At 38.1% G+C, this 27095-nt stretch overlaps 1 protein-coding gene across 4 annotated transcripts; it reads left to right on the forward strand.

Annotated features, from left to right (window-relative positions):
- The first annotated feature begins 238 nt into the window (after positions 1 to 238).
- atg2a (autophagy related 2A) lies at positions 239 to 27025 on the forward strand. 4 transcript variants are annotated; one of them, XM_067457014.1, is made up of 42 exons: positions 239 to 760; positions 1257 to 1419; positions 1529 to 1678; positions 2388 to 2490; positions 3186 to 3324; positions 3991 to 4194; positions 4830 to 4932; positions 5140 to 5307; positions 10212 to 10348; positions 10878 to 10953; positions 11069 to 11321; positions 11409 to 11550; positions 12655 to 12753; positions 12864 to 13031; positions 13154 to 13418; positions 14136 to 14223; positions 14370 to 14538; positions 14608 to 14750; positions 14907 to 15061; positions 15739 to 15893; positions 16004 to 16154; positions 16265 to 16449; positions 16631 to 16711; positions 16804 to 16910; positions 16996 to 17088; positions 17171 to 17241; positions 17332 to 17408; positions 17560 to 17730; positions 17809 to 17935; positions 19180 to 19406; positions 19772 to 20001; positions 20795 to 20930; positions 21000 to 21212; positions 21293 to 21394; positions 21496 to 21580; positions 23033 to 23186; positions 23270 to 23339; positions 23512 to 23594; positions 23702 to 23823; positions 23971 to 24125; positions 24783 to 24935; positions 25065 to 27025. In XM_067457014.1, the coding sequence occupies exons 1-42, from the start codon at positions 590 to 592 to the stop codon at positions 25299 to 25301; spliced, it is 6081 nt and encodes a 2026-aa protein (XP_067313115.1). In that variant the 5' UTR covers positions 239 to 589; the 3' UTR covers positions 25302 to 27025. The 4 variants fall into 4 exon arrangements, with proteins under 4 accessions (XP_067313115.1, XP_067313116.1, XP_067313117.1 ...); XM_067457015.1 differs by having other exon boundaries at positions 19183 to 19406; XM_067457016.1 differs by having other exon boundaries at positions 5143 to 5307.
- The last annotated feature ends 70 nt before the right edge of the window (positions 27026 to 27095 follow it).

A 27095-nucleotide genomic window follows, 5' to 3' on the forward strand; every position in this document is an offset into this window, starting at 1 on the left:
AATAGGAGTGTCCAAATGTTTTAATGGTAGTGTAAACACTATTCCATTATAGTACAGTGATAGCTATACACAGTAAAATATCAATAATAATATGAATCTACATAAGATTTCGTATGAAGTTTTGTTGTCATTTTGGCTATGACTTGATGAGGTGTTGACCGTCCCAACGTGGCGGACTGACGCTTCCAACTTCCGGCATTTTCAGTTTGCGCCTACGTCATCACGCACGTTCGTTCAGTCCCGAGTATGAAAACAATAAACAACCCGTTGGCCAGAGGAACCGTAGAGGACCTGTCGCATATTTGAGTGACATATTATTAAAATCAGAAACGGAGTGACCGTTTTCAACACGAAGAACCTCTTTTAAACGCTGCTTTGGACAAACTTGCGTCCAAAAACGAAGAACCGGGGTGTTTTGTTGTCAAAGGACAGGAAGTTAGACGGTTTCACCCGCTCTTGTCCGTCCTAGTAGACTTGAATTTTTGTATTCTCACTTTCAGACACTACCGAGGGGGGTTAACTCTGTTATGCAGGACTGGTCTCTTGTTCCGCCACCTCTCAGCTCCCTCTCCCCGTCTTCTCTGGCCCTATGTCTCGGTGGCTCTTCCCTTGGTCGGGCTCAATAAAGAAACGGGCCTGTCGGTACCTCTTGCAGCACTACCTGGGCCACTTTTTGGAGGAGAGACTCAGTTTGGACCAGCTGAGCTTGGACCTGTACAATGGCAGCGGGGTCATTAGTGAAATTAACCTGGATGTGTGGGTAAGTGCTGTGTAAGGCATGCCCAGGCCAGTTTCCGTGTCCCTTTATTGTTTCGCAATATCTGGACTTAAGTATGAGATCAACACATCTTGTTAGTTGAAGGAGCACTCATATTTCCAAAGGTTTAATGACTTATGCAGAAAAGACTGCATCTTAGATCCTCTTCCTGGTCTCGAGACAGGGACCAAGGTTTACTAACTTTTGCTTTCACGTTTTGAAGTTCCACACTTTGGTGGAGGTGTCATCTAGGAGGTCCGTGGAAAAGTTGAGAGAAAAACAATGTAACATAATTAAATTAAACTTAAACATTTTTTTTAATAAATAACACATTGATAAACAAATCTAACGGTATGATGGCTATATATGAAACAATCTATTTTATAAATTAATATACATTTTTCCACAGTATAATTGGCACAACATCCTTGACATCTGTTCTTACATGTGGCCATTTGACCTTCAGATTCTCTAATTATACTCTGAATCCTCTTTTCAGGCAGTGAACGAGCTGTTGGAGTCGTTGGGAGCTCCGCTGGAGATTGTTGAAGGTTTTGTGAACAGCATCGCAGTGACTATTCCCTGGGCAGCACTTGTGACAGAACACTGCACCCTTGAAATCACTGGATTGCAGATAACATGCAGACCCAAATACAGAACCAGTGAGTTCTGTAGACCATTCTTTATGGACTCATTTGGTTTGATACATATAGCCATATTTTATACAGAATTTAGTCGATGTTCAACTGTCTGTTTTCTAATATTTGTTAGACGGAAACTGGGATTCCCAAGGATGGTCGTCATGCATGACGTCCAGCATGCAGCTGGCCCAGGAGTGCCTGAAGGACCCGCCCGAGGCGTCAGAAGAGCCGCCTGCTCCACTGGAGGGGCTGGAAATGTTTGCACAGACCATTGAGACAGGTGTGTAACAGCTCTTGTGTCTAGTACATTTGTATATTGATTCATGAAGTAAAACTTTTGCTTGGCAGTGGTGTCTTTTTTAGTGCTGTCAAACTGATGAATTGCATTCAAAATTAAATTTTGTGTTTATGTAATATATATGTGTGTGTGTGCCATGTGTATAATTATTATATAAATGCATATATATTTAAGAAATATTTGCATGTATATACTGTATGTATGTGTATATATATATATATATATATATATATATATATATATATATATATATATATATATATATAATTTATATTATATATCAATGTTAATTTTATGTATAAATATAATATTTTTCTTTAATATATGCATGCATGTGTGTGTATTTATATATAATAATTATACACCGTACGCACACATAGTATGTAAGCACAAACTTTCATTTTGGATTAATCGATATGACAGAACTGTTTTTTGACAATTGTTTTTTCTATTTCTATTCATTTTATATACTTTTTTATGAATACATTGTATATATTTATTTATTTATTTTAGGATTAGTATGCCTATAATAATTGGGATAATATACTCTCAGCCAGTTATTATTACTCAATAAGCCTTAACAGGGTGATTTGTGACAACAGGCTTACTGCAAGTTATCATGTGAAGGAAACATTTAAAGCAGTATCTCATTGTATTTAGATTTCTATTTGGCCTGTTTGTGTGTTTGCAGTCCTACGTCGAATAAAAGTCACCTTCCTGGACACTATAGTGCGAGTAGAACACCATTCCCCTGACGCTGAGGCTGGGGTTGCCTTAGAGATGCGCATTAAACGGTGAACCCATGCATTCCATCCTGATACATCTAGGGATTTATTTTGTTTTTTTTTCTGTTAATTTACAAAGTAAGATGAGTTGATAGTGTGGCACCTAATGTAATTTAAAAACAGTGATATTATGAAAAAATGTTACACTTCAAAATAACTGTTTTCTATTTGAATATATATTACAATGCAATTTATTCTTGTGATCAAAGCTGAATTTCCAACATCATTACTCCAGTATCAGTGTCACATTATCTTTCAGAAATAATTAGAATATGCTGATTTCCTGCTCAAGAAACATTCCTTATTAACTTAAAATTGATTTTTATTGTAACATTCTTAGCCCTGGATTCACAGACAGGGTTTAAATTAAGCAAGCATTCAGCTCAAATGCTTTTTTGTCTAGGAGTATCTTAAGCCTTGTCTGTGAAACTGGTGGTTAATGTCTTTACTGTCACTTTTGGTCAATTTAATCCATCCTTATTGAACAAAAGTATGGCATGTTATTGGACACACATATATTTTCCAGTCAAAATACTGTTTAAAATTTCTATGTTCTTTTAGTCGATTCTCACAGGTTAAGCTAAAAATACTCATAGACTCATAAACATCAATCATGTCCTTCAAAACCAACCATTTCCTTGGGCGCATTCCATTGTTTGTGACCAAGTTGTGTTTGTCCCCGGTGGTGATGTGTGATAATGCAGGGTGGACTATTGTGATGAGGCTGTGAGAGACTCAAGCCAGACAGTGCCTGTAGACATCCACCAGCCACCAGCCTTCCTGCACAAGATCCTTCAGCTCAACTCCGTGCAGCTGCTCTATGAGACCCTAGGAGGATCACAGGTCAGGAAAACTACTACCTGTTAGTTAGTGGCGTTTACGTTTCGTATGACAGCTTTTTCCGGCATTTCACTTCTGCTATAGCTTGTGTAGTAATCTAATGGCGCTTTTTCACTGCATGGTAAAGCTCGGTACGGCTTACTTTTGGGAAGTTTTCCACTGTGTACAGGACCTAGCACCAAGTACTTTTTTTAGTGCCTCCTCGGTTGAGGTTTCAAGCGAGCCGTACGGATACTAAAACGTGTAAACACTGCAGATCCAGCATCATTAGATTTGCGTCTCAAGACACCATACCCGCTAGGTTTAAATATTTAGCAGCAAGAATAAACCAGCTTTAAATAACTGTCAAACGCAACGCAACTTGAAAAAAAGAAATGTCTGTGTTGTGGTCAGTAGACGAGGTGGCAGCGCAACAATAACAATCAGTCTATAATCCTACCCACTTTGAAGCGGTACTAAACTGCAGTGGAAAAGCAAACTGAGTTGAAGTAAAGTGTGCTGAGCCGAGTCCTACCAAACAGTAGAAAATTTAATCTTAAACATTGTGTACTGCAAATATTATTGGCTCTTGTGGTGTAAGCTGCTTTGGTTAAAAACATCTGATAAACACATACATATAAATGTTGCTATGGCATGTATACATTTCTTGTCTGTAATGGGTTCAATTAGGGGCTGATTCATTCTGATGTCATGGCGAGCAGCAGGGAGACTGATAAGACGGATGAAGATGATGGAGATGATGATGCCTCTGATGCCCCTCAATCATTGCATCCCACCCAGAAGCCCCCTGAACCTCTGCTGATTGGGCAATGTTCTGGATTCATAGAGACCACAGTCAAAATCAAACAGAATGAAATGCTGCCTGGGCCCAAGGTTTGTGTACATGATAAGAAAAAAAGACTACTGCCACATTTGTTGTTAGTTGTATGATGTTAACTAACCACATGTAATAGCTGTAAATTATTTTGATACAGAATACTTCCTAAACAGAAAATGCTTGAATCTCATTTTCAACATTTAGCAGCAAAAGATAAAGGCTTAAAGCAGTTTGGAACCATTTTTCTTCGCGGAAGCTTTGCGTAAGAGCTAATAAAATATTTAATCTCAAGACAATATTTTGTGTCTAATTTATTTGAGACTAGTAGCCGTGTAATAAGCAGGATAATGTAAACCCAGCCGGTTGTTATGTAGAATAAACCCCTTCAGAGTGATGGGGTAATCTCTCTCTCTCTCTCTCTCTCTCTCTCTCTCTCTCTCTCTCTCTCTCTCTCTCTCTCTCTCTCTCTCTCTCTCTCTCTCTCTCTATAGTGAAAAGTGCTATGCAACCTTGAATTGAATAGGATTTTTTATGTGAGATGGACAATCATAATTCTTTTTAATCAGATCAAATGATCAGATAAATTTGCTTCAGCATGGATGCAAGATTTTGATTAGTTGAACCCAAAAGACCCATCGTCCTTTCATTGTTCGCACAGACAACTGTATTCTGAATTTCTTTTTCCTCTTAGTTTGAGTTGGATGGTAAAGTAGGGTGTCTCCACCTGCTGCTGTCCCCCAGTCAGATAACTCAGCTGACAGACCTCCTGTCCTCCCTCTGCATTGAGACATCAGGTAACATGAGTATTCTGTCTGTTGTGTGTTGGGTCATCGTCTTTGAACATGCTTTATGGCATACTGTCTCTCTTTTAATGTCCTAAAGTAAAGTACAAATGAGACACATCAACAATCATCATGTGGCTGTTTACACCAGCATGAACTTAGCCATTTTCTTGTATGATTGACAGTGTCCTGTGCTCTTTCTCTCTCTCTGTTTGTCAGAAGGCAGTGGTGGTGTTGGTGTTTCTGGTGGGGGTGTTTCTAGGCCTCTGGGTTCTGATGATCTGCGATTGATCGAAGAAGATCTTAGTAAGCAACTGAACTCAGAAATGTATGACAGAGACCTGGAGGAGGACACAGAGCCCTATATCATCAGCATGGAGAACGGAGGTGAGGATAGTCAATATTTTGTTGAGCTTGACCCAACCAGGCCAGTAGAAAAAAACCATTTGCAGTGATCCCTGCTGAAGCAACCGTAAATATGTGCTGGGCTATTAAATGAAAGATAAAATATGATAGAGCAATAGAAAGAACTGTGAAACTAACACAGTCTTGTGCAATGCATTTTAACAGACATAATTAAGCACTCAAGGAAAATAAATATATTTGCTAAAGAAATTAAATCAACAAATATGTGTGTGTGGGGGGGTGGGGGGTCTTCTTCCTAATACATTTAAAAAATATAAATGCAGTGAAAATACAGGTTTTAGGTGTTGGTAGAGTTTAGATTCTCTGCCCAAGCCCGAACCTGATCCGAACCAACCCGCAGGCCGGGTTGGGCCGAGATTTTCCGGCACTTGATCAAGCGTTTGTTTTTTTAATCATTAGCCTACTGTACTAGTCTAATTGGGTGGGCAGAAAGCTATGCTATAATCAGAAATAGGGCTGGGCGATATGGAGCAAAAAATATATCTCGATATATTTTGCTATATCTCGATATACGATATATATCTCGATATCTTTACAGGAAAAAAAACCCCTAAAAACTACAGCAAAAACAAATATGCCAAATACCACAAATTCGTTTTTTTTTTTTTTTTATTGAAGTGCAACGAGGTAGTCAGTTTGTGTAGGAACAAAGTGCTTTTGCGACATTTAAAAAAAACTCCCTGATTACATAAATAATAATAATTTAACTGTAAAAGAAAATAAATAATATTGCCTTCTTTTATTTTATTTCATGCTTTCAAAAGATGAATCAAAGACCCCCTTTTTTACACTTAAAGTAAACAGTAAGCATTTTGCAGAAAGATTGGGCCATGACTGAGATATAAATAAACTGATTTTGTCATAACACCATTTCCTGTTAAATTTGTATCAAAATTCAAACAGTGATGTCTGTCATGAGTTTGACAAAATTCAAACTCATCATGCGGATCATGTAGGCTACACATGAGCTGAACTTCACTTATTTTCCAGTTACAGAAAGAAATATGAATGTCAGAAGGTCGGCTATATGATAATATGATACAGTACAACTTACAGAAGAGCACTGCACTGTGTCTCAGGACACAAGGGATGTCGCGTTTTTCCCTCTTGGTTAAAACATGAATAGACCTATTCATAATCCCATGATAAAGCTGGCATAATAATAATGATATTGCAATACTTTTTAAATGTTTTCAAATGATATGCGATCATTTTGACATTTTAACCGAAAACCATGCGATCAGTTAGACACAAATCATAAACTGACATGATTGCGACCGCGTCTCGCACCAATAGTGTCAATCACCTGACTGTGGGTGAAACTTGCGATTTTAACTATGATGAACATTAATATTTCTTTATGAATTTTAGCAAGCAGTTGTGTTAGAAGGAAAACATGGTCTCTAAACTAAGTATTAAACAACGCACGTGCTTGTCAACATGATAACTAATCCTCACCTGGTTGTGGACGCCGCCGTGTTCAATGAGACAACACGCGAGGGGAGGGGGAACAAAAGCAAGAGGCGGGAGGCGCGGGGGCGAGCACAGCACAGGGAAGGCAAACAAACAAAGTGGCGGAATCAGAATTAAATATAAACAATATATCGATATATACGATATGTCCAAATCCATATCGAGTTGAAAAAATATCTCGATATATTTTAAATATCGAGATATCGCCCACCCCTAATCAGAAATTATATATATTTTTAGCAAAGTAAGAACTAATATAACAACTAAGAAACAAATGTGTAAGCTACAAAGTTGCACAAGTCAGGATTAGTGTACAAATGCGTGTTAAACTCACAGCTCGTGTAGTGATTAAGCGCAGCATTCTGAACAGAAACGCTCTGTGTCAAGAGCTGCTCGCGTGAACACTGCACTTTGCTTAATTAAATATCTTCGAATCGTTTTGTTTAAAAGTGGCCATTTCAAGCTTTCTATATGCATATTTCTCATGTCTGTAAGGCAAGTAGCCTGCTGAGTTTCGGTTTATTTACGAGACACGCGCTCCAGTTCATGAGCAATGAAAGCGATCACTTCCACGACTTCATGTCACGATTATGGTCTGCCATTTGCTTTTTATTTATTAAATCCAGGCAATTAGCCTAAGAAACCTTTTTTTAAATTAAGATACAATTTAAACAAAACGAAAGAAATGCTTTCTACAAAACAAAACTTAATATTAAACTAAATATAACCACCAAAATCATTTCTGACCCACTTGCTACTTTTCACTTATCATAATAAGATGAAATGTAAAAATAATATTATAATATTTAAACATAAATATGAAGGAAAAAACACATTTTTTAATGGCTACAACAAAGTAAGCTAGAGATAAATGTTTGAGCTGGATTTGAGCAAACATCAGTTATTTAACATTATATAATGTTAAATTTAACATTTAACAATTAACATTATATAAACATAGGATTATCGAGCGGAGACAAGTCAACTTTATTTAAATAGCGCTTTTACAATGACGATAGTTTCAAAGCATCTTCAAAGTGTTAAACAAGAAATTATTGCAACAAAATTTGATTCACACACAGATCAACAGTAGTCGCTGTGGAGAAAACAGCAATGTTATCAACTTATTTAAGTTTATCAATGTTAGTTTTAACATGAGTCTCACCAGTCAGTTTCGCTGCGCTTTGCTCATTACAGGCTCGTTCTCATCAGAACGCCCACATATTAAAAAATGGTCGGGTTTAAATCGGGCTTGGGCTCATAATTATTTGTCGGGCCGGGCTTGATTTTTTTTGAGTCCGATCTAACCTCTTGGTGTCGGTGAGTACCAAAAAATGAACGTATAGGGCTTGTTCTGGAAAAAGTGGTATTGGTGCATCCCTACTGATTATAATTGTGCATATGTTCAGAATGGCAAATTTCTGGATTAATATTTTTCCGGTAATCTACCAGTCTAAAGTCTGGCGGATTTTTTTTTAATGTTTTTGAAATAAAGCCTCTTATGCTCTTCATTGCTGCATTTATTTGATTAAAATATCTATTTACAACCCTATAAATTGTCCCTAGGATGTAATGCTCTGTTTTTGACTTATTTGGAAGAGTCATGAATATTAATGTTCAGCTCTGCTCTGATTGGCTTATTTCAACAGCTAACAGCAGTTCAGTAAAGCGGCTCATGGGTCCTGACAGAACACAGACCAACTAAATGACACTTTTAGGCAAAACATCTCAAATGGAGATTGATAAAATGCAGCTTACTTGTTTATTTGGTGTTTTCAGATAATTTGCGCGCGAGAAAGAGCTCGCGTTCGTGTGGTTGCCAGATTTCAGTAATTAAATCCGTATACTCTCCGGTTTTTACCTAAACATGTCCAATCTGGTAACCATATGCTCGCGAGCTCTCTCTCGCGCACGGACGATCTGAAAACACCAATAAACAAGTTGTTTAGATGTTCTACTTAAAGTGTGTCATTCAGCCTACATTTTAGACTTGTCTTTTTTCGTCAACGATATTGCATGTTTATATAACGTTAGTCACAATGTAGGCTAACGTTATGCAGTGACTGTGATGTAGCCTAATCTGAAAAACATCATAGGAAACACCATACTTCAGTTCTCAAAAATATAAATATATAACTTACATTTTTACAAAAATGAATCGTTTTAACTTGTATTGTGGAAAAGGTGACGTTTGCTAGAAGGATCGAGTGAACGATCTAAGCAAAGTATCTACGGTTGTATTTTGTAAGTAAGGGATAATGTACACCCAGCCGGTTGTTATCGCAGAATAAACCCCGACAGAGTGATCAGGACCCCGAAGCGAAGCGGAGGGATCTTGCATCACTCTGAAGGGGTTTATTCTACATAACAACCGGCTGGGTTTACATTATCCTGCTTATTACACGGCTACTAGTCTCAAATAAATTAGACACAAAATATTGTCTTGAGATTAAATATTTTATTAGCTCCTACGCAAAGTTTCCGCGAAGAAAAACAGTTCCAAACTGCTTTAAGCCTTTATCTTTTGCTGCTAAATGTTGAAAATGAATGCTGAAAGGGTTAGTTCACCCAAAAATGAAACCAAACCTATGATTTACTCACCCTCAAGTCATTATATAACATATTACATTATATAATGTAACATATATTACATTATATAACATACCGCTGGTATGCGCGACTGACCAATCAGAATCAAGTATTTCACAGAGGCGTGTAATAATACAAAATAATATTACCCTTTGTCATTAGACACACTATTTAGTTTTGTATGGTACTTGGTGTTTCCTATTGTTACTGTACTAGCATCTTGCGTTATCTAGACAATGCTGTCTCTCTAAGAAACTCTCAATTTAATCAGAAATTGTTTAAACGGTCAATAAGTGGATAAAATCGCTACTTACTGCTTGCAGGAATATAAACATCAACCATGACTGTTGATCTGTGGGAAGGTTAGAAAAGTCCTCAGGTCTCTCCTGCACAGCCTGGAACATGAAGTGTGTCCATGCGAGCAGCTTGTTTACCTGATGATTCACTCCGTCATTTCCGCCTGACATTGCACGTTTGGACAGATGCAAATGTTGGGGGCGTGCATATAAATGATCCCCAATGCTTGCGTTACTGTTGGGTTTATGTTAAGAAGTATTTTTTTTTCGGTGGAGTTTTGGATTCACTAAATTTACATAAGAAGTAGGAGGCAATGATGTTTGAGAATCACAGTATGTAATGTCCATGTACTGAACTCTTATTATTTCGCCATGGCAAGGTTAATTAAATTTTTCATTCTAACTTAACCTCAGTCTCTGAAACTATTTGTAGTTCTTTAGTGTGCCAGAATTGCATAATCTTGTCTGTTATTCTGTGTTTTCATCGTGACCGTCCTTCTGTCTCAGAGATGTTTTATTCGATGGGTCCTGGCTATATGACTAGCAGTGTGTTGTCAACACGCTCTGGGAGTGAATTATCTGACAGCGATATGGAGTCGTCCATTCATAGCCAGAGCAGCCTGGCTCAAGCAAACCCTCCACAGGTCAGTGCTTATATGTGCAAAGGATTTTTCTCAAGTTTAGCAAGTTTTGTATTTCCATTGTTTAGAGACAGTGAATAATTCAAGTGTCAACTTTTTTTTTAGAGAATGAAAAACCAAAAAATTGCATGAGTTGAATAGCTTTGTTCCAAAAACATTTATAATTAAGTCACATTAGATTTGCTCTACATACACATTAGTACACATTAGTATTTTGTTGTATTCAAAATCATATAGACCATATACAGTTCCAGTAGCTCAAAAAGTAGAGCTTGGCGCTAACAACACCAGGGTCATGGGTTTGATTTCCAGGGAATGCATGAACTGATAAACAGTATACTTTTATACAAGCATATGCCAAAAACATAAATGTGTAATATGCAGGATCTAAGAAAGCACACTTTCCCTTATACATTCAAATACATTTTATTTTAATATAATAATGTTGGTCAAGTCCATGGACCTGTTATGCATCACCTACCCATGTAGGGTGTGTATGATTGGCTTGCTCTTCATGACACGTCTCTTACAGGGAATGCTCAACTGTCCTCGTCGTTATCCTGTACCAGGATCCTTATCTAGTTTGCCTCAATGTAGCAGACCTCCAAGTATGTATTTAAAGCTGTTTTAAACAAGCAGACATTTTGTACGTCAATGCATTCCATTAAGTGTTTATCTTGCAATCTGTCAAATGTGTTTTCATTCGTCTTTTTCCCCAAATAGAACGGTCATCTCGAAGTGGCCAAACAGAGCCATTGAAACCAGACTCATTGCTTCGCCTCTCCCTGGGCGGAGTCACCCTGACTCTGTTAGAGCAGGATCCGCCTCCTGGGCCAGATGGGCTGTCCTCATTGGCTGAGGTTTCACAGTTGTTTTTCCGTGAGCTTGCGTTCTTTAAGGACAGTATGTTTGGCGAGAGAGACTTCCAGAACCTGAGAGGAAGCTTTGCTAAAGCATGTGCCCACTCCCACATCAGGTACGACAGAAATCATCTACTATGCTCACTGATTTCATATGTATGTACACACACTCCTTTTCACTTCCTCTGACCTCTGATTTTCAGGGTGACCGGTGCAGCAGTGCAACTAGCATGTGAGATGCGTAGTGCAGGGCGACACATCCGAGCCACGACCTCCGATCTCTCCTTCAGCAGGCTGGAACTGCTGGAGTGCCTCTGGGACTCGGGCAGTCCACAGTACACAGAAGTAATCAGCACATCTTCAGACTCTTACACCCAAATGCTATTATCCATCAGGCTTTTTGGGTTGGATGAAAGGTTCACATTCACATCCTTTGAAGACCCCTCGTAAAATTAGTTTCTTTTTACCAAAATCTGTCATAATATATCTGGCCTGACATTTATCTGTCCTAACTTAATTTTACTATTAAGTTCAGCAACTATCTTCCCAAGCTTGTCATGAAAATTGCTTATAAACCAGTTTTTTTCTTCTTCTCAATTCTGCCCCTTGAGGTCCACTTTCCTGCCGAGTTTTGCTCCAACCCTAATTTAATCAAGGTTAACGCTAAACTGCGGGAATGCGAATCTCGAGGGACAGAGTTGAGAAACCCTTGCTTAAGGCTCCCTGTGGTTTCCAAAATAAATAATGTTGTATGTTTACCATTTTAGGAGAAATTAAGCCCTAAATTTTGTTATTTTATTTGTACTGTAAATCAAACTATAATAATCAACATAATAATATTATTATATATTTTCAGGATATTGGCTGTTTATTAGTACAAAAACTACCTTACTAACTATTAATAAGCAGTAAATTAGGAGTTTGAGACAAAAGTCGTAGTGAATATGTTAATAGTGAATATTTTTTTCCCATACTAAAATGTTACAATTATAATAATTTAAATCAAATGCATTAATTAATGTTACCTAATGCTGAATACCTTTCATGCTAATATTTGAACTCTTACTTCACGTAAAGGGCTCTAAAGTCCTGTTTTTCATTATATGTCCTCTTCAAAACACATTTGCTACATCATTTTGCAGAATATGTTTTATTTCTTAGTTGTTTTTTTTTACCCTGTTGCACTCTGGAACTAAAATCTGGATGGTCAAAAGTCAAAGAAAATTGCCAGTTGTTCACCAGAATATTACAGTTGTGTAATGGTTTAATACAGTCACCTCAATAGCTTAGCCAACTGCTCAAGGATAATTTTAAACAGATGTGAATACACTTTGAGTTATGACAAGTCAGACGGCCAAAAGCTTGCAAATCCCAGCAGGAAACATCTTGCAGGCTGATGAAGGTTCTGGAAGAGTTCTTTTGAAATGCACATATTTTTCTTCTCCCCAGCTTTTGCAGTTCCAGTCAGCCGGTCTCTTCACGATGGGCACCACTGCCAGACCCTGTGCCCAGTTCCACCATAGTCTGTCTGAGAAGCACATGCGTAAGGTACTAAGCTTGCAGAATCTTATGGCATTGACTTGTGAAAAGTGTTCTTGTCATTTATATGTTCAATATAGGTCTAAATTAAACTGTTCTTGCTGTTTTCTGTCATGTAGAGTGGAAGCAGGCGGCGTGTGGTACGCAGAGACAGCTCACTCCAGGTTGAGCTTGGAGAGCTAAGCTCTGAGTTGGACCTTGACATTCTGGGCCGACTGGAGGACATCCTGCAGGCCCTTAGCCACTGTCCATCACCACCCCAAAGAAACACTGTGCATGCTGCAGAGGTCTCTAGATTAAAAAACAGAATCCCATTATTCACCAAAAACGTGTCTTGGTTTATTTTTAAACTATTGACAATGAAATTTGTTCTAATGTATAGTTAATTCCTCTCTCTTTTTCTCTGCAGTCTCATTTGTTGGAGCTCCACTCTTCTCTCCTGCTTCATTCTCCTTATGCCGTGCTGAAGGTCCGTTTCCCCATCCCTGACCTTCGACCCCCAGGGCTGAGGCGGCCCCTAAGCCAGCGGGCAGTGCGCAACGAGATCTTGAGTCTGCAGATCTCTAATCTGGAGCTGAAGTCTCAGCAGGGGCCAGACATTGAGCAGGACGGCCCTTGCAACCCAGGGGCCAAACTTACCAAACTACTAGAGGCCTGTTTTACTGATCTGCACGGTAACGCATCTAAAGATCAAAAGAAGCATTTATTATTTTCAGTTAACATTCACGTTACCGCTAATACTTTTATTCAGCATGAACACATTAAATTGATCAAAAGTAACAGTAAAGACATTTTATAATGTTAAAACATTGATAATAATTAGAAATGTTTCTTGAGAAGCAAATCATCATATTAGAATGATTTCTGAATGATCATGTGACTGAAGACTGGAGTAATGATGCTGAAAATTTGCCAGCACAGACTAGTTACAATTATCATATAATAATACAATTATTATTATGGATTAAACTAAAACATATTTTAAATTGTAATATAAAATGTAGATTTTAATAATATTTCTCAATATTGCTGTATTTTTGATCAAATAAATGCAGCCTTGTAGAAGCATGAAACTTCTTTCAGAAACAACCCCTAACAAATATAGTATATTCAGTATATAGGGTCTGTCTCTTGCCTTAGCCCAGCCTTATATGCTGGTCTAAATGTGTTGTTTTTGTCTTAACAAGATGAAATTCAATTCTCATTTACATGTTTTATAAATGTTGCTGGTCAGTGCACGTTTTTCTAAAAGGATTTTTCTAGATTTTGTTTCTGTTTTGCTCCGTTTAGATTCTTTCTACCGTCTAGTGTTGAGAATACAATGATAAATTTTTTTCTAAATTAATCTGGTGTGTTGTGTGTGTGTGTGTGTGTGTGTGTGTGTGTTTTAGGAGTGTTTGAGGGCTGGGAGGGAGAGGCATTTCCCTGTATCCGTGTGCAGAAGAGCCCAGATCCGCAGAACCCTGATGGCATTCCCAGGTATGTTAGCAACTGTATGTCTCTGAGATTATGATTTGGGTAAAATAAAATACAATACAGTACAATGTTATACAAATCTTTTGATGGATTAAAACAACAAATGTTAGGGAAATCAATCTTGGCTCTCGTCTCTTTTCCACCTGTAGGATTCAGGTGCGAGTGAGTGAGGGAGCAGGCTCTGATAGTGTGGGTGTGTGTGAAGGGGTGAACAGAGATCTGGGACTGGGCTCCATGTCTCTGGAGAACCCATGTGAACTACGAGAGAAGAACAGTTCTCCCTTCTCATCCAACCGCACCATGTTTGAGACGGAAGAGGTATGTCCAGTCTGCCTGTCTGTCTTTCTTTCATTCTCATACTTGACTCATTCTCTGGTTCTTTCTCAGATGGTGATCCCAGCTGACCCAGAGGAGATGGAAGAATTTCAGTCTCAGTGTATATGTCAGTGTCAGTATGTGGTCGATATCACGTTTCCTGTAGCTTACATTCTTCTGCCCAGTAAAGAGGCTTTTCTAAGCATCTATAACAGGTATTACTCAACACACACATTCAAGAGAACTTTTAAAGCTTAATCTCTTAAACATTTATTTAAAATAGCCTTTTTTAGTATGAACATTTCAGGTTTATAGGCATGTTGTATCGGGTACAAAATATTAACTATTAATATATATTTTTTTTTTTTCAGGATTAATAATGACCTGCTGATGTGGGAGCCCCCTCCACCTCCTCCGTCCCCTCCTCCTGCTCCTCCTTCATCTTTTCAAAGTTCTCGTAGTCCCTCCCATCAGCAAAAACTTGAAGATGATGAATTTTACCTCTGTAAATCTGCCTTCAGGCTGGGTCAGTCATGATCATATTTCATATTTCAAATTATGAAAATTTTTGCTCAGGGTTATTTTTGTATTATTTATATACTATTTACTATTCAGAATTTTAGTTTTTGTATTTTCTGTTTTAATTTTAATTTATGTTTTAGTAATTTTGTTGTACTTTTGTCATTTTTATTAGTTTTTAATGTTTCTATATATAGCGTCTATTATTTCAGTTTTAGTTTTATTTACTTTCAGCTCATTTCAATTTATTGTCAATGCAAAAAAAAAAATTATAATTCAATATTTAGATTTTATTTGTATAACACAGTTTTAGACTGTGCTGTGTTGAAAATCCTTTACCTAATTTGGTTTTCCTGGTCAAAAATGACCGGCATTTGGCTATATTATTATCACATATTGTATTATTTTTGGAGCTGACTGGTTGATCTGAGCTTATGCATCTCAGTGTTAACTCAAGCTTATTTACCTCAACAACAAAAAAACTGAGGTGCATGCACTCAAACTATAAAGGTAACAAGGTGGGGACATTTTTGGGGGGAAATTTTTATACCCTGTGTGAGCAAAGTAAGTTGTAATCCAATGTGATGATAGTAACTAGCAATTTTCAGAAAAAAATTGTCAAAATGACTGAAATACAACACGAGGGTTAAAAATTGATTGCTAGTCTTTTCATTATCATGCCAGAATCTGACTCTGAGGAAGAGGAGCCTCACTTCTACTCAGCCAAGCAATCAAAAAGGAGGAAACAATTAGAGCCTCAGTCCAGCCATGCCCTCAGTCTGCTCTGTTTAACGGTGCTCATTGGCAAAGGTCGCCTTCAAGCCATTACAGATAGCAAGGTAAATTAACTGGAAAATTGCTTGATTTCAGAAGTGATATCAATGACAGTAAAATGTAACATTACCAATTAAATTCACATTTCACAAATTTTGATACCATTCTCTTTAAGAATGAAGCTGGACGTAAAGTGGACCTCTGTCATGGAGAACTCATTTTGGACTTGGAAGGGGGCAAGATTTTTAGTGTGACGCAACACCAGAACAATCCCAATCTCAACTTCCTGACCATAGAGAGCAAAAGAGTGGAGCTGTATCATAAAGGTGAGCTGTTTAGATCACATCTAACCTCTTCCTGTAGTTTTTGCATGGTGAAAAAGTGACTATCCTGTTCCTAATTGACAAATGATTCGTGCATCTTTGGCTCTATATAGCGGAAGTACCGGACTCCCCTATTCCTGTGAAACTGGAAATGCCCAGGTTTACTTGCCCAGGTCACTTGGACCCTACCATTTACCCCACAGAGGTGGGAGTGAGCAGCGTCAGTGGCCGAGAAACTGGCGTTCAAATGTTGTCGACTGCCATTCAAATCACTTTAGATCTTGAGAGGAATGTGAAGGTTAGTGCAATATTTTCGTTATCTGCATGCATACAGCATACTTGCAAAATGTACTGTAACTCTGTTGCTTAATGTGACTATAAGGCGTTAAGATATTATATGATCGTTGTTTTGCCTCTTACTCAATAATAGGATGATTGTTGTTTGTTTCTTATAAGTATTCATCTAATTTTCTCTGTAGGAGTTTCTGGTCGCGCTGAGACTCCATGGTGCTACTTTACGACATCACATGGCATTGACCAATCATAGCTGGCATGAGCAGGTATCTGTTGGCAACTAGATACGATACATACTTTAAATAGGCATATAGATCTCTCAAGAATGTCTGGCTGATTTGTATCATTCTCTATCCAGATTGTTGATTTCCTTGATGTCATCGACGATGACATTTTAGGCTACACCGCACCTGCTGTCATCACAGTTCTTCACACACACCTGGCCACCTGTGCAGTGGACTACAGGTATTGTATTAACACTGAATGTTTGGTGAAGTCTGACAAATACTTTTTGTTCTTTCTGTAAACATTCTTTGTCTTCACCCTCCAGGCCTCTTTATCTTCCTCTGCGAGTTTTGTTTACAGCCGAGTCCTTTTCTTTGTCCAGTAACATCATTGTGGACACCGCGACCTTTCACCTCAGGTACTGGTGACTGTAGTGTGATCCGAAACGGTTGTACAGAGATTAATTGGTTGGATCTAACCACTCTGAAATTTACTTTTAGGTTTATCTTAGATGACTCTGCATTGTACCTGTCTGATAAATGTGAAAGCGAGACAGTGGATTTGAGGCGAGGTACAGAACAAGCATAGCTTTTAAAATCTGAATGTCCATTAATGCCTGAATGTGGGCTACCTCTAATCATATTGTGTTTGTCTGTCCCAGACTATGTGTGTGTGTTAGACATTGATTTGCTGGAACTGGCCATAACGACTTGGAAAGGAACTGACTCAAGTAAACTGGTTAGTTTCATGCTAACCATTAATGGCTATGTTGAAGACTTAAAACCATTTGACTTATATTATTGACTTATGGTGCATTTTTTGTAAAATAATATAAATAACTTAATAAAAGTCTTATTAACTTAGTATTTGTCTTTATGATTATTTCCAGACTCAGCCGCTGTTTGAGCTTCGTTGTTCTAATAATGTAGTTCACGTACACACCTGTGCGGACTCGTGCGCTGCTCTAGTTAACATGCTGCAGTACCTGGTTTCCCAAGGGGATCTACACCCTCCCCCTCGCCACACATCCCCCACGGAGATCGCCGGACAGAAACTTCTGGTGAGATTTGTCTTTTAAAGCTGTACTAATGCTTCTTTCCACCCATTTGTATTTAACCCTAAAATATCTGTGTTTTAGCTGTCAGAAAGTCCCGCATCCCTTCCGTCCTGTCCACCAGCAGAGACAGCAGAGATTAACCAATGCGACCTCACAGATGCCTTGATTGATACAGAGAGAATCTTACAGGAAGAGACACAAGATTCTGGTGAGACTTTGGCAGTTGCTTATACAGATCCAAGGCATATAACAGAGAATGTAGAAATCAGGTTATTGTTTTGTTTTATGTATATCTTTAATAGATTTGAAAATAGTTTATTTTAGATTATATTTTGACTAGTTTGTGGTTGATAAGATGTTTTGTAAAAAAAAGTCTCTAATGCTTATGACAAAAAAACTGTGAAAACTGCAATATTATTACTATGTAAAATAACTGTTTTCTATTGTAACATATTTTAAAATTTTAATTTACCTTACTCTTCAGTATCACCTTCAGAAATCTGTTTTGGCGCTCAAGAAACTTTTCTTATTATTATTAATGTTGAAAACAGTTGTGCTGCTTCATATTTTAATTAGGGCCGGGACTCGATTAAAAAAATTAATCTAATTAATTAGAGGCTTTGTAATTAATTAATCGAAATTAATCGCATTTTAATCGCATATAAATATTTGACCTGAGAACAATGAGAAGTAATTTTTCACATGTATTTTTAGTATACCATTGAATAATAACTGAAAACATAAGCTTAATCAACAAAATATTGTTTATTTATTTCAGTCCAGCAGACCAGTGCAATGTTTGCCATTAAGTTAAGTAAAAGCATATTTGTGATATTTGAGGCTCGATGTGCTGCGGTGATACGCAAATTCCTTGTTGTATAGCTTGCACACTACCATGCTCTTGACGACGCTTCCATTCTTTCGTTTTTTAAAACAAAATTTCCCATCCACGGGGCCAAGCAAAGCAGTCTCATCAGCTTCTTCGTTCATGTTCACGCATGCCCTGCGTCTCAATCAGCTCCCTAGTTCCCTAGTCGGGGCACTGATCAAGACATAAGTCAATGGGCTGACTCCCTGATCAGTGCCCTGACTACTGAACTAGGGAGCGGATTGAGACGCACCCATGGTTTGTTGTTGTAGTTGTCGCGCTAGTTGGTGTTCCAGTATAATCGGTCCGTCGAAACTGATTCATTGAAAAACGTTCCGCAGGGCAAAAATAAATGCGGTTAATTTTTTTATTTTTTTGCGTAATTAATTAACGCGTTAAAGTTACGTAATTAATTAATCTTAATTAACGCGTTAAAGTCCCGGCCCTAATTTTAATGGAAACCTTTAATTTAAAATGTCTTTACTATGACTTTTGATCAACTTAATTAATCCTTGCTAAATAAATGTATTTATTTCTCAACCTTTAAAATGGTATTGATTATTCCATTCTGTGTATTTGACCAGCAGGTTCGCCTTCCATCCGGCGAGCCTCACCTGTCTCAGTCTATCTGTTCCCGGGAGAAGCCCCCAAGCTCCGCCCTTCTGTTCTAGAAGGGGAGGAGTCTGATATTGATGGACTGGTCACCACAGCTATGGAAGCTCAAGCAGATATGATGTCAGAGGAAGGCTCAGAGTGTTCCACCGACAATGATGATTTCTGCATCCTTGAGGCTCCTGGGATGGGCATCCCAGTATGTACCCTCAGTTTTAATTTTCTTTTAAATTGAATTTAAGCACACAGAAAAAAAATGTGTGTAGGATTCACTCAGAAAAATTTGTATTATTAGAAAGACTGTTTTGTTTAATTTTCAACATTGAAAAAAAAATCAATGTATTTCTTTCTTGTCCTTTTCCCTCTTGCACAAGTTAATAATTCTCTCTCTCTCTCTTTCTCTCTCTCTCTCTCTCTCTCTCTCTCTCTCACTCACACACACACTCACACACACACTCACACTCACACTCGCACTCTCACACACACACACACACACACACACACACACACACACACACACACACACACACACACACACACACACACACACACACACACACACAGCCTAGAGATGGTGAGCCTGTGGTGACTGTGCTCTCCCAGGGTCCTATAAAGGTGCGGGATGGGTACTACTCTCGGCCACGGGGCAGTTCGGATCTGCTACGCGCCCCAACCCGTTTCCCTGTGCCTCAGAACAGAGTGGTGCTCCGAGAAGTGTCCGTCGTCTGGCACTTGTATGGTGGCAAAGACTTTGGTGGCAAACCCAGCTCAGCCCATACACCGCACAGCCATAAGTAAGTCCAGCAACAGGTCTGAGAAGAGAGAATTTTAGGGAGCTTGGGTCGATTGGCTGGTCCGATTGCTCCCCTTCCGCCATGTCCCCGCTGGATCGCATTTGATCCATCGAACTATTACTGAGTTCACATGTACTGTACCACATACCACCCTTTTTAATGCAACCTTAGGTATAGTTCACAGGCATGCACCCAAGAAGCAGCATTCACATTATCCAAATGATCCACACTTGGGTGCGCACCAAAAGTGGCAGTGGGAAAGCATACTTAGTGTTTTTTTTAGACCTGGTATTAAGATGGGAATGTGCCTCCCTCATCTACCTATGACCCGTTCAACCACAACACATTTTACTACCAGGTGTAATCAGAGCCAAAACGTGATTATCAAAGTCTTATGAGTAAAACTGTCTATCGGGACAGCATTTTTGCAATGCACCTGTTTCAGAGAAGAGCAATTACGGAACATTTTAAGATTAAGAGGCTCATTAGTTTTTGACTAGTATAACTAATGTGCTCACCACCCACAGAATCAGACACTGCTGCTTTTAAAAATAATAATCATTTCCCATTGTGAATTTTAATTGTATTCTCATCACCGAACTGCTCCAGAGTTTGTTTACAATCGGACCAAGACCTCCTCAATCAGGGGACATCGAAATGATCATTTTGGTGTGGATTCAAACACGATTGTAGTGTTCATATACGCCGAACCAAACTAAGGGGCCAGGCTCTGAAACAAATACTCCAAATGAGCCAGGTGGGAAAATTCCTTATGGTTGTTTGTGTCTCTCAGGGTTCGCTCAGCTGCTCCTGGAGCCCGTGGTTCTCCCTCTCGTTCAGCAGTGCCCTCGCGGCCCCAGAACTCGTGGCGGTGGGTTGGAGGAAGTGGGCGGCAGCACACACTGCTCATGGAGATACAACTGACAAAGGTATATTGTATTGTAATAAGCCATATGAAGATTCAGAAAGTCTTGTTTCTAACTTTTTTCTCTCTTCAGGTCAGTTTCCAGCATGAGACGTACCCAGTGGTGATGCCCCCTGCTGCAGGACCGGATGCAGATGTACCAGGCCTTGGGGAGCAGCCAATTTCCCGCCAGGTGTTTATCGTCCAGGAACTTGAGGTGCGAGATCGTCTGGCTTCCTCTCAAATCAACAAGTTCCTGTACCTGCACACCAGTGAGAGCATGCCGCGCAGAGCCCACTCCAACATGGTGAGTTACAGAGATGGATAGAAATAGAGCAGTTTGTCTGTTTGTCCTTGTGTTCTCACCTGTCCCACTCGCTGCTATAGTTGACAGTGAAAGCGCTCCAGGTGATGCCTGAATCAGGTCTGGGTGGACCAGAGTGCTGTCTGAGAGTCAGTCTGTTACCATTGCGACTTAATATCGACCAGGTACACAATACTCATTATGTAACAATTTTTCAGCATAGAGCAAATAATGTTTTATATCACGATTACTAAAAGCCACATACACATTTGTTTTCATTTCCCAGGATGCACTTTTCTTCTTGAAGGACTTTTTCAGTAGCATGGCTGCAGGAGTTAATCCTTACTTACCTGTCGACCTTGCAGCTGAGGGTAAGTCTGCCCCCTGTAATAGTTTTTATTAATATTAAGATTTTTTAGTTTTTAATATTACTATTTAGGTTTTATTTATTTCTATTTAGTCATTTTTAGTGCTTCAACTTATTTCAGTTAGCCAAGGCAACATTTCTAATTTTTGTTTAGTTTAAGTTTGTCATCTATTTTATTATACATCAAATGGCAAATAAAAGCGGAACGGAACTGCATTTATCAGTTCAGGGAAATAAAACGTGACACTGTTACTACACAGCGCTGGGAGATCCATTAGATATCAGATTAAACAGCCCTGATGTAGAAACCAGGAGAAACATTGTGCCGAGAATGAAATTCACAGGTTTCAGTCCACAAATCACCAACATACACCATGGATTTAATTTAGCCTAGTAATACCTCATTGTGGCAAAAATGCTGGTTTTGTTATTATTTATTTATTTTTTACATGATTAATCTCTGGATTTGTGCAACCTTTTGAGGGTGAAATTCAAGCACTTTTAAGGACTTTCAAGTGCTTCACACTTTTCCCAGCACTTAAAAGCTCTAAATATTATCCAATTTTAATGTTATTTTTAATGTGATGATTTGTGAAAATAAAATTGTTGGCATAGGCTACTTTGTGGCAAACAAGCAATTTTACTTAAAAAGACATGAAATTGCCACTATAACCAGGAGTTTGCGACAGTGGAGCACTTATTGACATATTGGCCATTTCCACTCCTTAATATATGGGATAAAAGTAAGTTACAAAGTCTCATGAAAAACAAAAACTTTTCTTCAAATGGACCCTTTTCACAGACTGTGATGAAGTGTTTTAACGGTCATCAATATTATAAATCCTGCAACGTTTTTTGTATTTTCATTTTTTTTTTTTTTTGTATGTACATTTATAACACTAATAGTTTGTATAAATTACTTTTGAATCAAATTACAAAAAACAACTTACCACTGCTGTGAGGGAGTTTCTAATACAGATCTATGGGAATGACGGTAAAAATAACATCTTTCTCTGTTTTCACTGCTGTTATTAATCTCACTCTATTTTTTCCCTCTTTTTGAAAGTTGTGAAATCACTGTTGTTGCATTTTCCTTTTTTTATTTGAGAAAATGGGGACACAATATTTATTTCATATATTCTCTCATTCACCGCTATAAAAGTTAACCCAACTATGAAGACTTCCGCTCAAAGAAACCCGAAAATGTGAGAAGGGTCTATTGTGTCTGAATTACACAAACAAATAAAGAGTCCTCCTTTTATCATCACTGAAGCTGTCGGTCCGTTCAGTGTGATACTATAAAAAACCATCTAGCACGTAGTGGTGCTGGTGCCACTGCTCTCAAATGTTAGTCTGGGACCCGTTATATGTATTTAAATGTATAATTTTGATTGCACCCATTTATTTTTTTAGTAATTTTATTTGTGTATTGGCATTTCTGATCTTCTGATTCCAGTGAGGACTGACGCTCCTCAGAAGGCTTCAGACGACACTGATCCTGCCTCTGGATTGGGCCATGATCTCGCTGCTTCTGTAGAAACAACCTATAGTGAGCAGAGTTCCTCCTCCGCTGGCTCCTCGTCCTCCTCTGACCAACCCATCTACTTCAGGTAGAAGATCTGGCGTCAAACCACATTAAAAAAAAAGAGTCAAAAATCCGAATTAATGTCTGTTCACTCTCTTTCTCTTTTAGAGAGTTTCGTTTTACCTCTGAAGTTCCTATCTGGTTGGACTATCAAGGAAAGCATGTAGTAATTGAGCAGGTTGGCGATCACCTATATCTGATCTTTTATGTTCATGTAGTCATAAAGTCAGTTTATCTGTGTATTTCGAGTGCTGAACCTTAACATGGCAACATTTGCTGTCTCATTTTATTCTGAATAATACGAGTGCTTTGTTTAGTTCAGCTGCTGTTTTTCATCTCTGGTTTCCTAGGGAACATTTGCAGGCATTCTGATTGGTCTGGCCCAACTGAACTGCTCTGAATTGAAGCTGAAGAGATTGTGTTGTAGACATGGGTAAATGCTCTCATTCACAAACACATCTTCATCTTTACTTTTGGCCTGCTTTACTGTAATATACCTTTTAATCTAGATCTGAAAATTGAGTTGTTGTTTTGTGTCAGGCTGCTGGGTGTTGATAAGGTAATTCAGTACGCAGTGAATGAGTGGCTTACTGACATCAGGAAGAACCAGCTGCCGGGCATTCTGGGAGGTGTAGGTCCCATGCATTCTGTCGTACAGCTCTGTGAGTATGAGATGTCTTATTTTGGTGCGGTACTGTCTTGTCTTAAGTGCTCAGGCTTTTTTTCCAGTGACGTTAGAATTTAATGACCATGAGGACCAGGTTAATCTTGAATATTGAGATATTCAGAAAGTGTTCTATGCTCTGCAGTCCATGGTGTTCGTGATCTGTTCTGGATGCCCATTGAGCAGTACCGAAAGGACGGACGCATTATCCGAGGCCTCCAGAGGGGGGCGGCATCATTCGGCACATCTACAGCCTCTGCTGCCCTAGAGCTCAGCAACAGACTAGTGCAGGCAATTCAGGTACATACATGCACATATAACCAAATATAATAATTGGTAATTATATATATATATATATATATATATATATATATATATATATATATATATATATATATATATACTGTAAAAATATATTGTTGGTTTAACTTAAAAAAGTAAGTAACCTAGTTGCAATATTATTGGAATAGAAACAATATTATTGTATCTGAACCACATAAAAAAATTGATAAATCATTAAAATAGCACAATTTGCCATGTTTCACTGCGTCATCACAAATAAAACACACACAATTACTCAATATGCTTACAAAATATTTTAATAACATTTGAATAAAAATTGTCGATTATTAAAAATGTTCATTGTATTAACTCAAATTTTCAATTTCAATGAACTCTTTTTTTTAAGGCAACCAGGTAACTTTTTTTTTAAAGAATTTTTTACAGTGTATATATCATTTTTCAATTAAATTTATTTTATTGTGTTTATATGTATCATTTGTATATCATGTTTATATTATTGTAATACTTTTATAGTTATATTTTTTAAATATATATATTTATCCATTTTAGATTTGCTGCTGTATACCATGTTTCTAAATATTTATTATTTATCCATTGCACCACACCGTAAAAATTTTCACAGTGTAACCTAATAATTTTCCTGTATATTTCCAGGCCACCGCTGAGACAGTTTATGACATCTTATCTCCAACCCCACCTTTGACACGTTACATCACTGAGGGACGCCCCACTCCCCGTCCCAGACGCACCCCTCAACCAGCTGACCTCAGAGAGGGTGTGGCCAAGGCCTACGACACCGTCAGAGAGGTATGTCCCAATTATTATAAACATGTTAATCTCGGCGACTATCCAGTTCAATAAATGTATAATGTAAAGTGTTTATAGCTAATTCAACTCGTTTTATTCAATCTGACATGCCATCTTTGCCTTTCCCAGGGTGTGATTGACACCGCTCAGACTCTGTGTGATGTTGCATCTCGTGGACACGAGCAGAAAGGTCTTCCTGGAGCAGTGGGCGGGGTTTTGCGCCAGATCCCGCCCACTGTGGTCCGTCCACTTATTGTTGCCTCAGAGGCCACTTCGAACCTACTGGGAGGAATGCGTAACCAAATTAAACCAGATGCGCGGAAAGAGGACTTCTTAAAATGGCGCACCGAAGTTGGCCAAGAATGAGATTGACAGGTGTTAATGGAGTCTGATTTTTGTTAGTATGAATGTGAGAGTTTGAATGTGAGTTCATCTGTGAGTATCAATGCAAAAACAAAGGACAAAAAATGATAAATGAACCATTTTTAAGTGGCTTCCACATAGTTGCACTCTTTGTTTCATGCAATGCAAATGTTTTCCACGTGCACTTTTTCTAGAAGCGAGCGCTCTAGGCAGCCAAGTGCAGATCAGTCTCATCTTGTCGTATTGAAACATATGCAATCATATCAGTCTGTAACTCTGTTTACCTGTGAGCTCAAGACCGGATGTTTCCCCAATCCCCTCTCTGAAAGACTCATTTAACATCTGAGTGAATCGACATGCTCCCTCTGAAGTATTACAAACATAATGTTGAATTTCTAATTTGGGTATGGTGAAACGCTCATTAAATACATTGAGGTGGCCTTACCATACTTTTCACTTAACACTAGAAAAGTGATTCTTTTTTGTCAGTCCTTGATGTCTTTGTGCCATAATTCTACTACATTGACATTTATAAAAATCTTGTTTTAAACTGTCCTGTTTAACTTTCTTAAAGCCTAAACTAATGCATTCATTATTTGAGTGGTGCATTCAGTCCCGGCGTCTCTGTACAGGAACGACCACTCTTGTTTCCTATTCATCTTCTCTTCTTTCAGAATGTGATGAAGAATTGTCTTTCTCTTGGTGAATCTTGAAAAATGTCCAGGACTGTGTTTCTCAAAAGACTCGTGAGCGATGTTGATCGTAGAGACCAGTGGTGACAATGCTTCTACAATCTATTTAGGCTTATGAAGCTTTTGAGAAATGCAGCCCAGGTCTTATTTCACCCCAAAATAAAACTAAAAAAGTAATTAGATTTTACAGAAAGAGTTTTAGAATATTTTACATTGTGACATTATTTTCTTGACAGTTTGCATCTATAACACATCCAGATATTGTGCATTTTAATTCTCCTAATTCTCATTTTCAATGGTAATTTTAATTTCTGTATTTAAATTAATGTAAAGGCAGTAAAACAAACACCCTCATTATATAAATACTTTATATATTATTATTTTTTCACACTGCAGTAATGAGAATTGTAGAGGAAAATTGGCTAAGCATGTCATGGAAATAATGTCCCATTGCAAACTTTATTTTCTAAAATATTTTTTCTTTTCCTTTGTTTTTGTGGTGAAATAAATGCCCCAGACATGTTCTTGACAGATTCACCATTTTAACTCCCGTTTATTCCTGAATCAAACTTGCTTGCTTTCATCTCATTAGTTGCCTTCCTACATGTTTTAAATATTTTGTTTCATATTTGTAATAATGGCTAATGAAATGTAAAAACTGATGATGTTGAGCATTTGATGTCCCTGTGCAGGAAGAAGCGGTAGGCAGTTGGTCGGTTGACAAAGGGCTTGTGGGTAATGTTACATTCACTTATTTGTTATTTTTTTTGTTAATGGCATAACTGTGTAAGGGAAGTGAGTTTTGGTGTGTGTTTTTATGCGTGTTATGTACAGTGTGTGTTCTGAGTGAGTGTGCAAGGACATGCATGTTTGTGTATTGATGGTTGACTGGCTGGCTATGTGATTCATAGCTATCAGTGTATTTCTTCTGTAATTACAACTATATCATACGCTGTAAGAATTACCTGTATAGTACCAAGACAATGTGTAAACAAAAAAAAAGGAATAAAAATGTGCATTTGAAAAATATTAAAATGTACTGTTGTAATTATTGTAAAATAATTTCATATTGCTTGATAACATTTTATAGTTTTTTACGGCTCAA

Source organism: Pseudorasbora parva, chromosome 11, assembly GCF_024679245.1.
Source record: "Pseudorasbora parva isolate DD20220531a chromosome 11, ASM2467924v1, whole genome shotgun sequence".
Taxonomy (NCBI): Eukaryota; Metazoa; Chordata; class Actinopteri; order Cypriniformes; family Gobionidae; genus Pseudorasbora; species Pseudorasbora parva.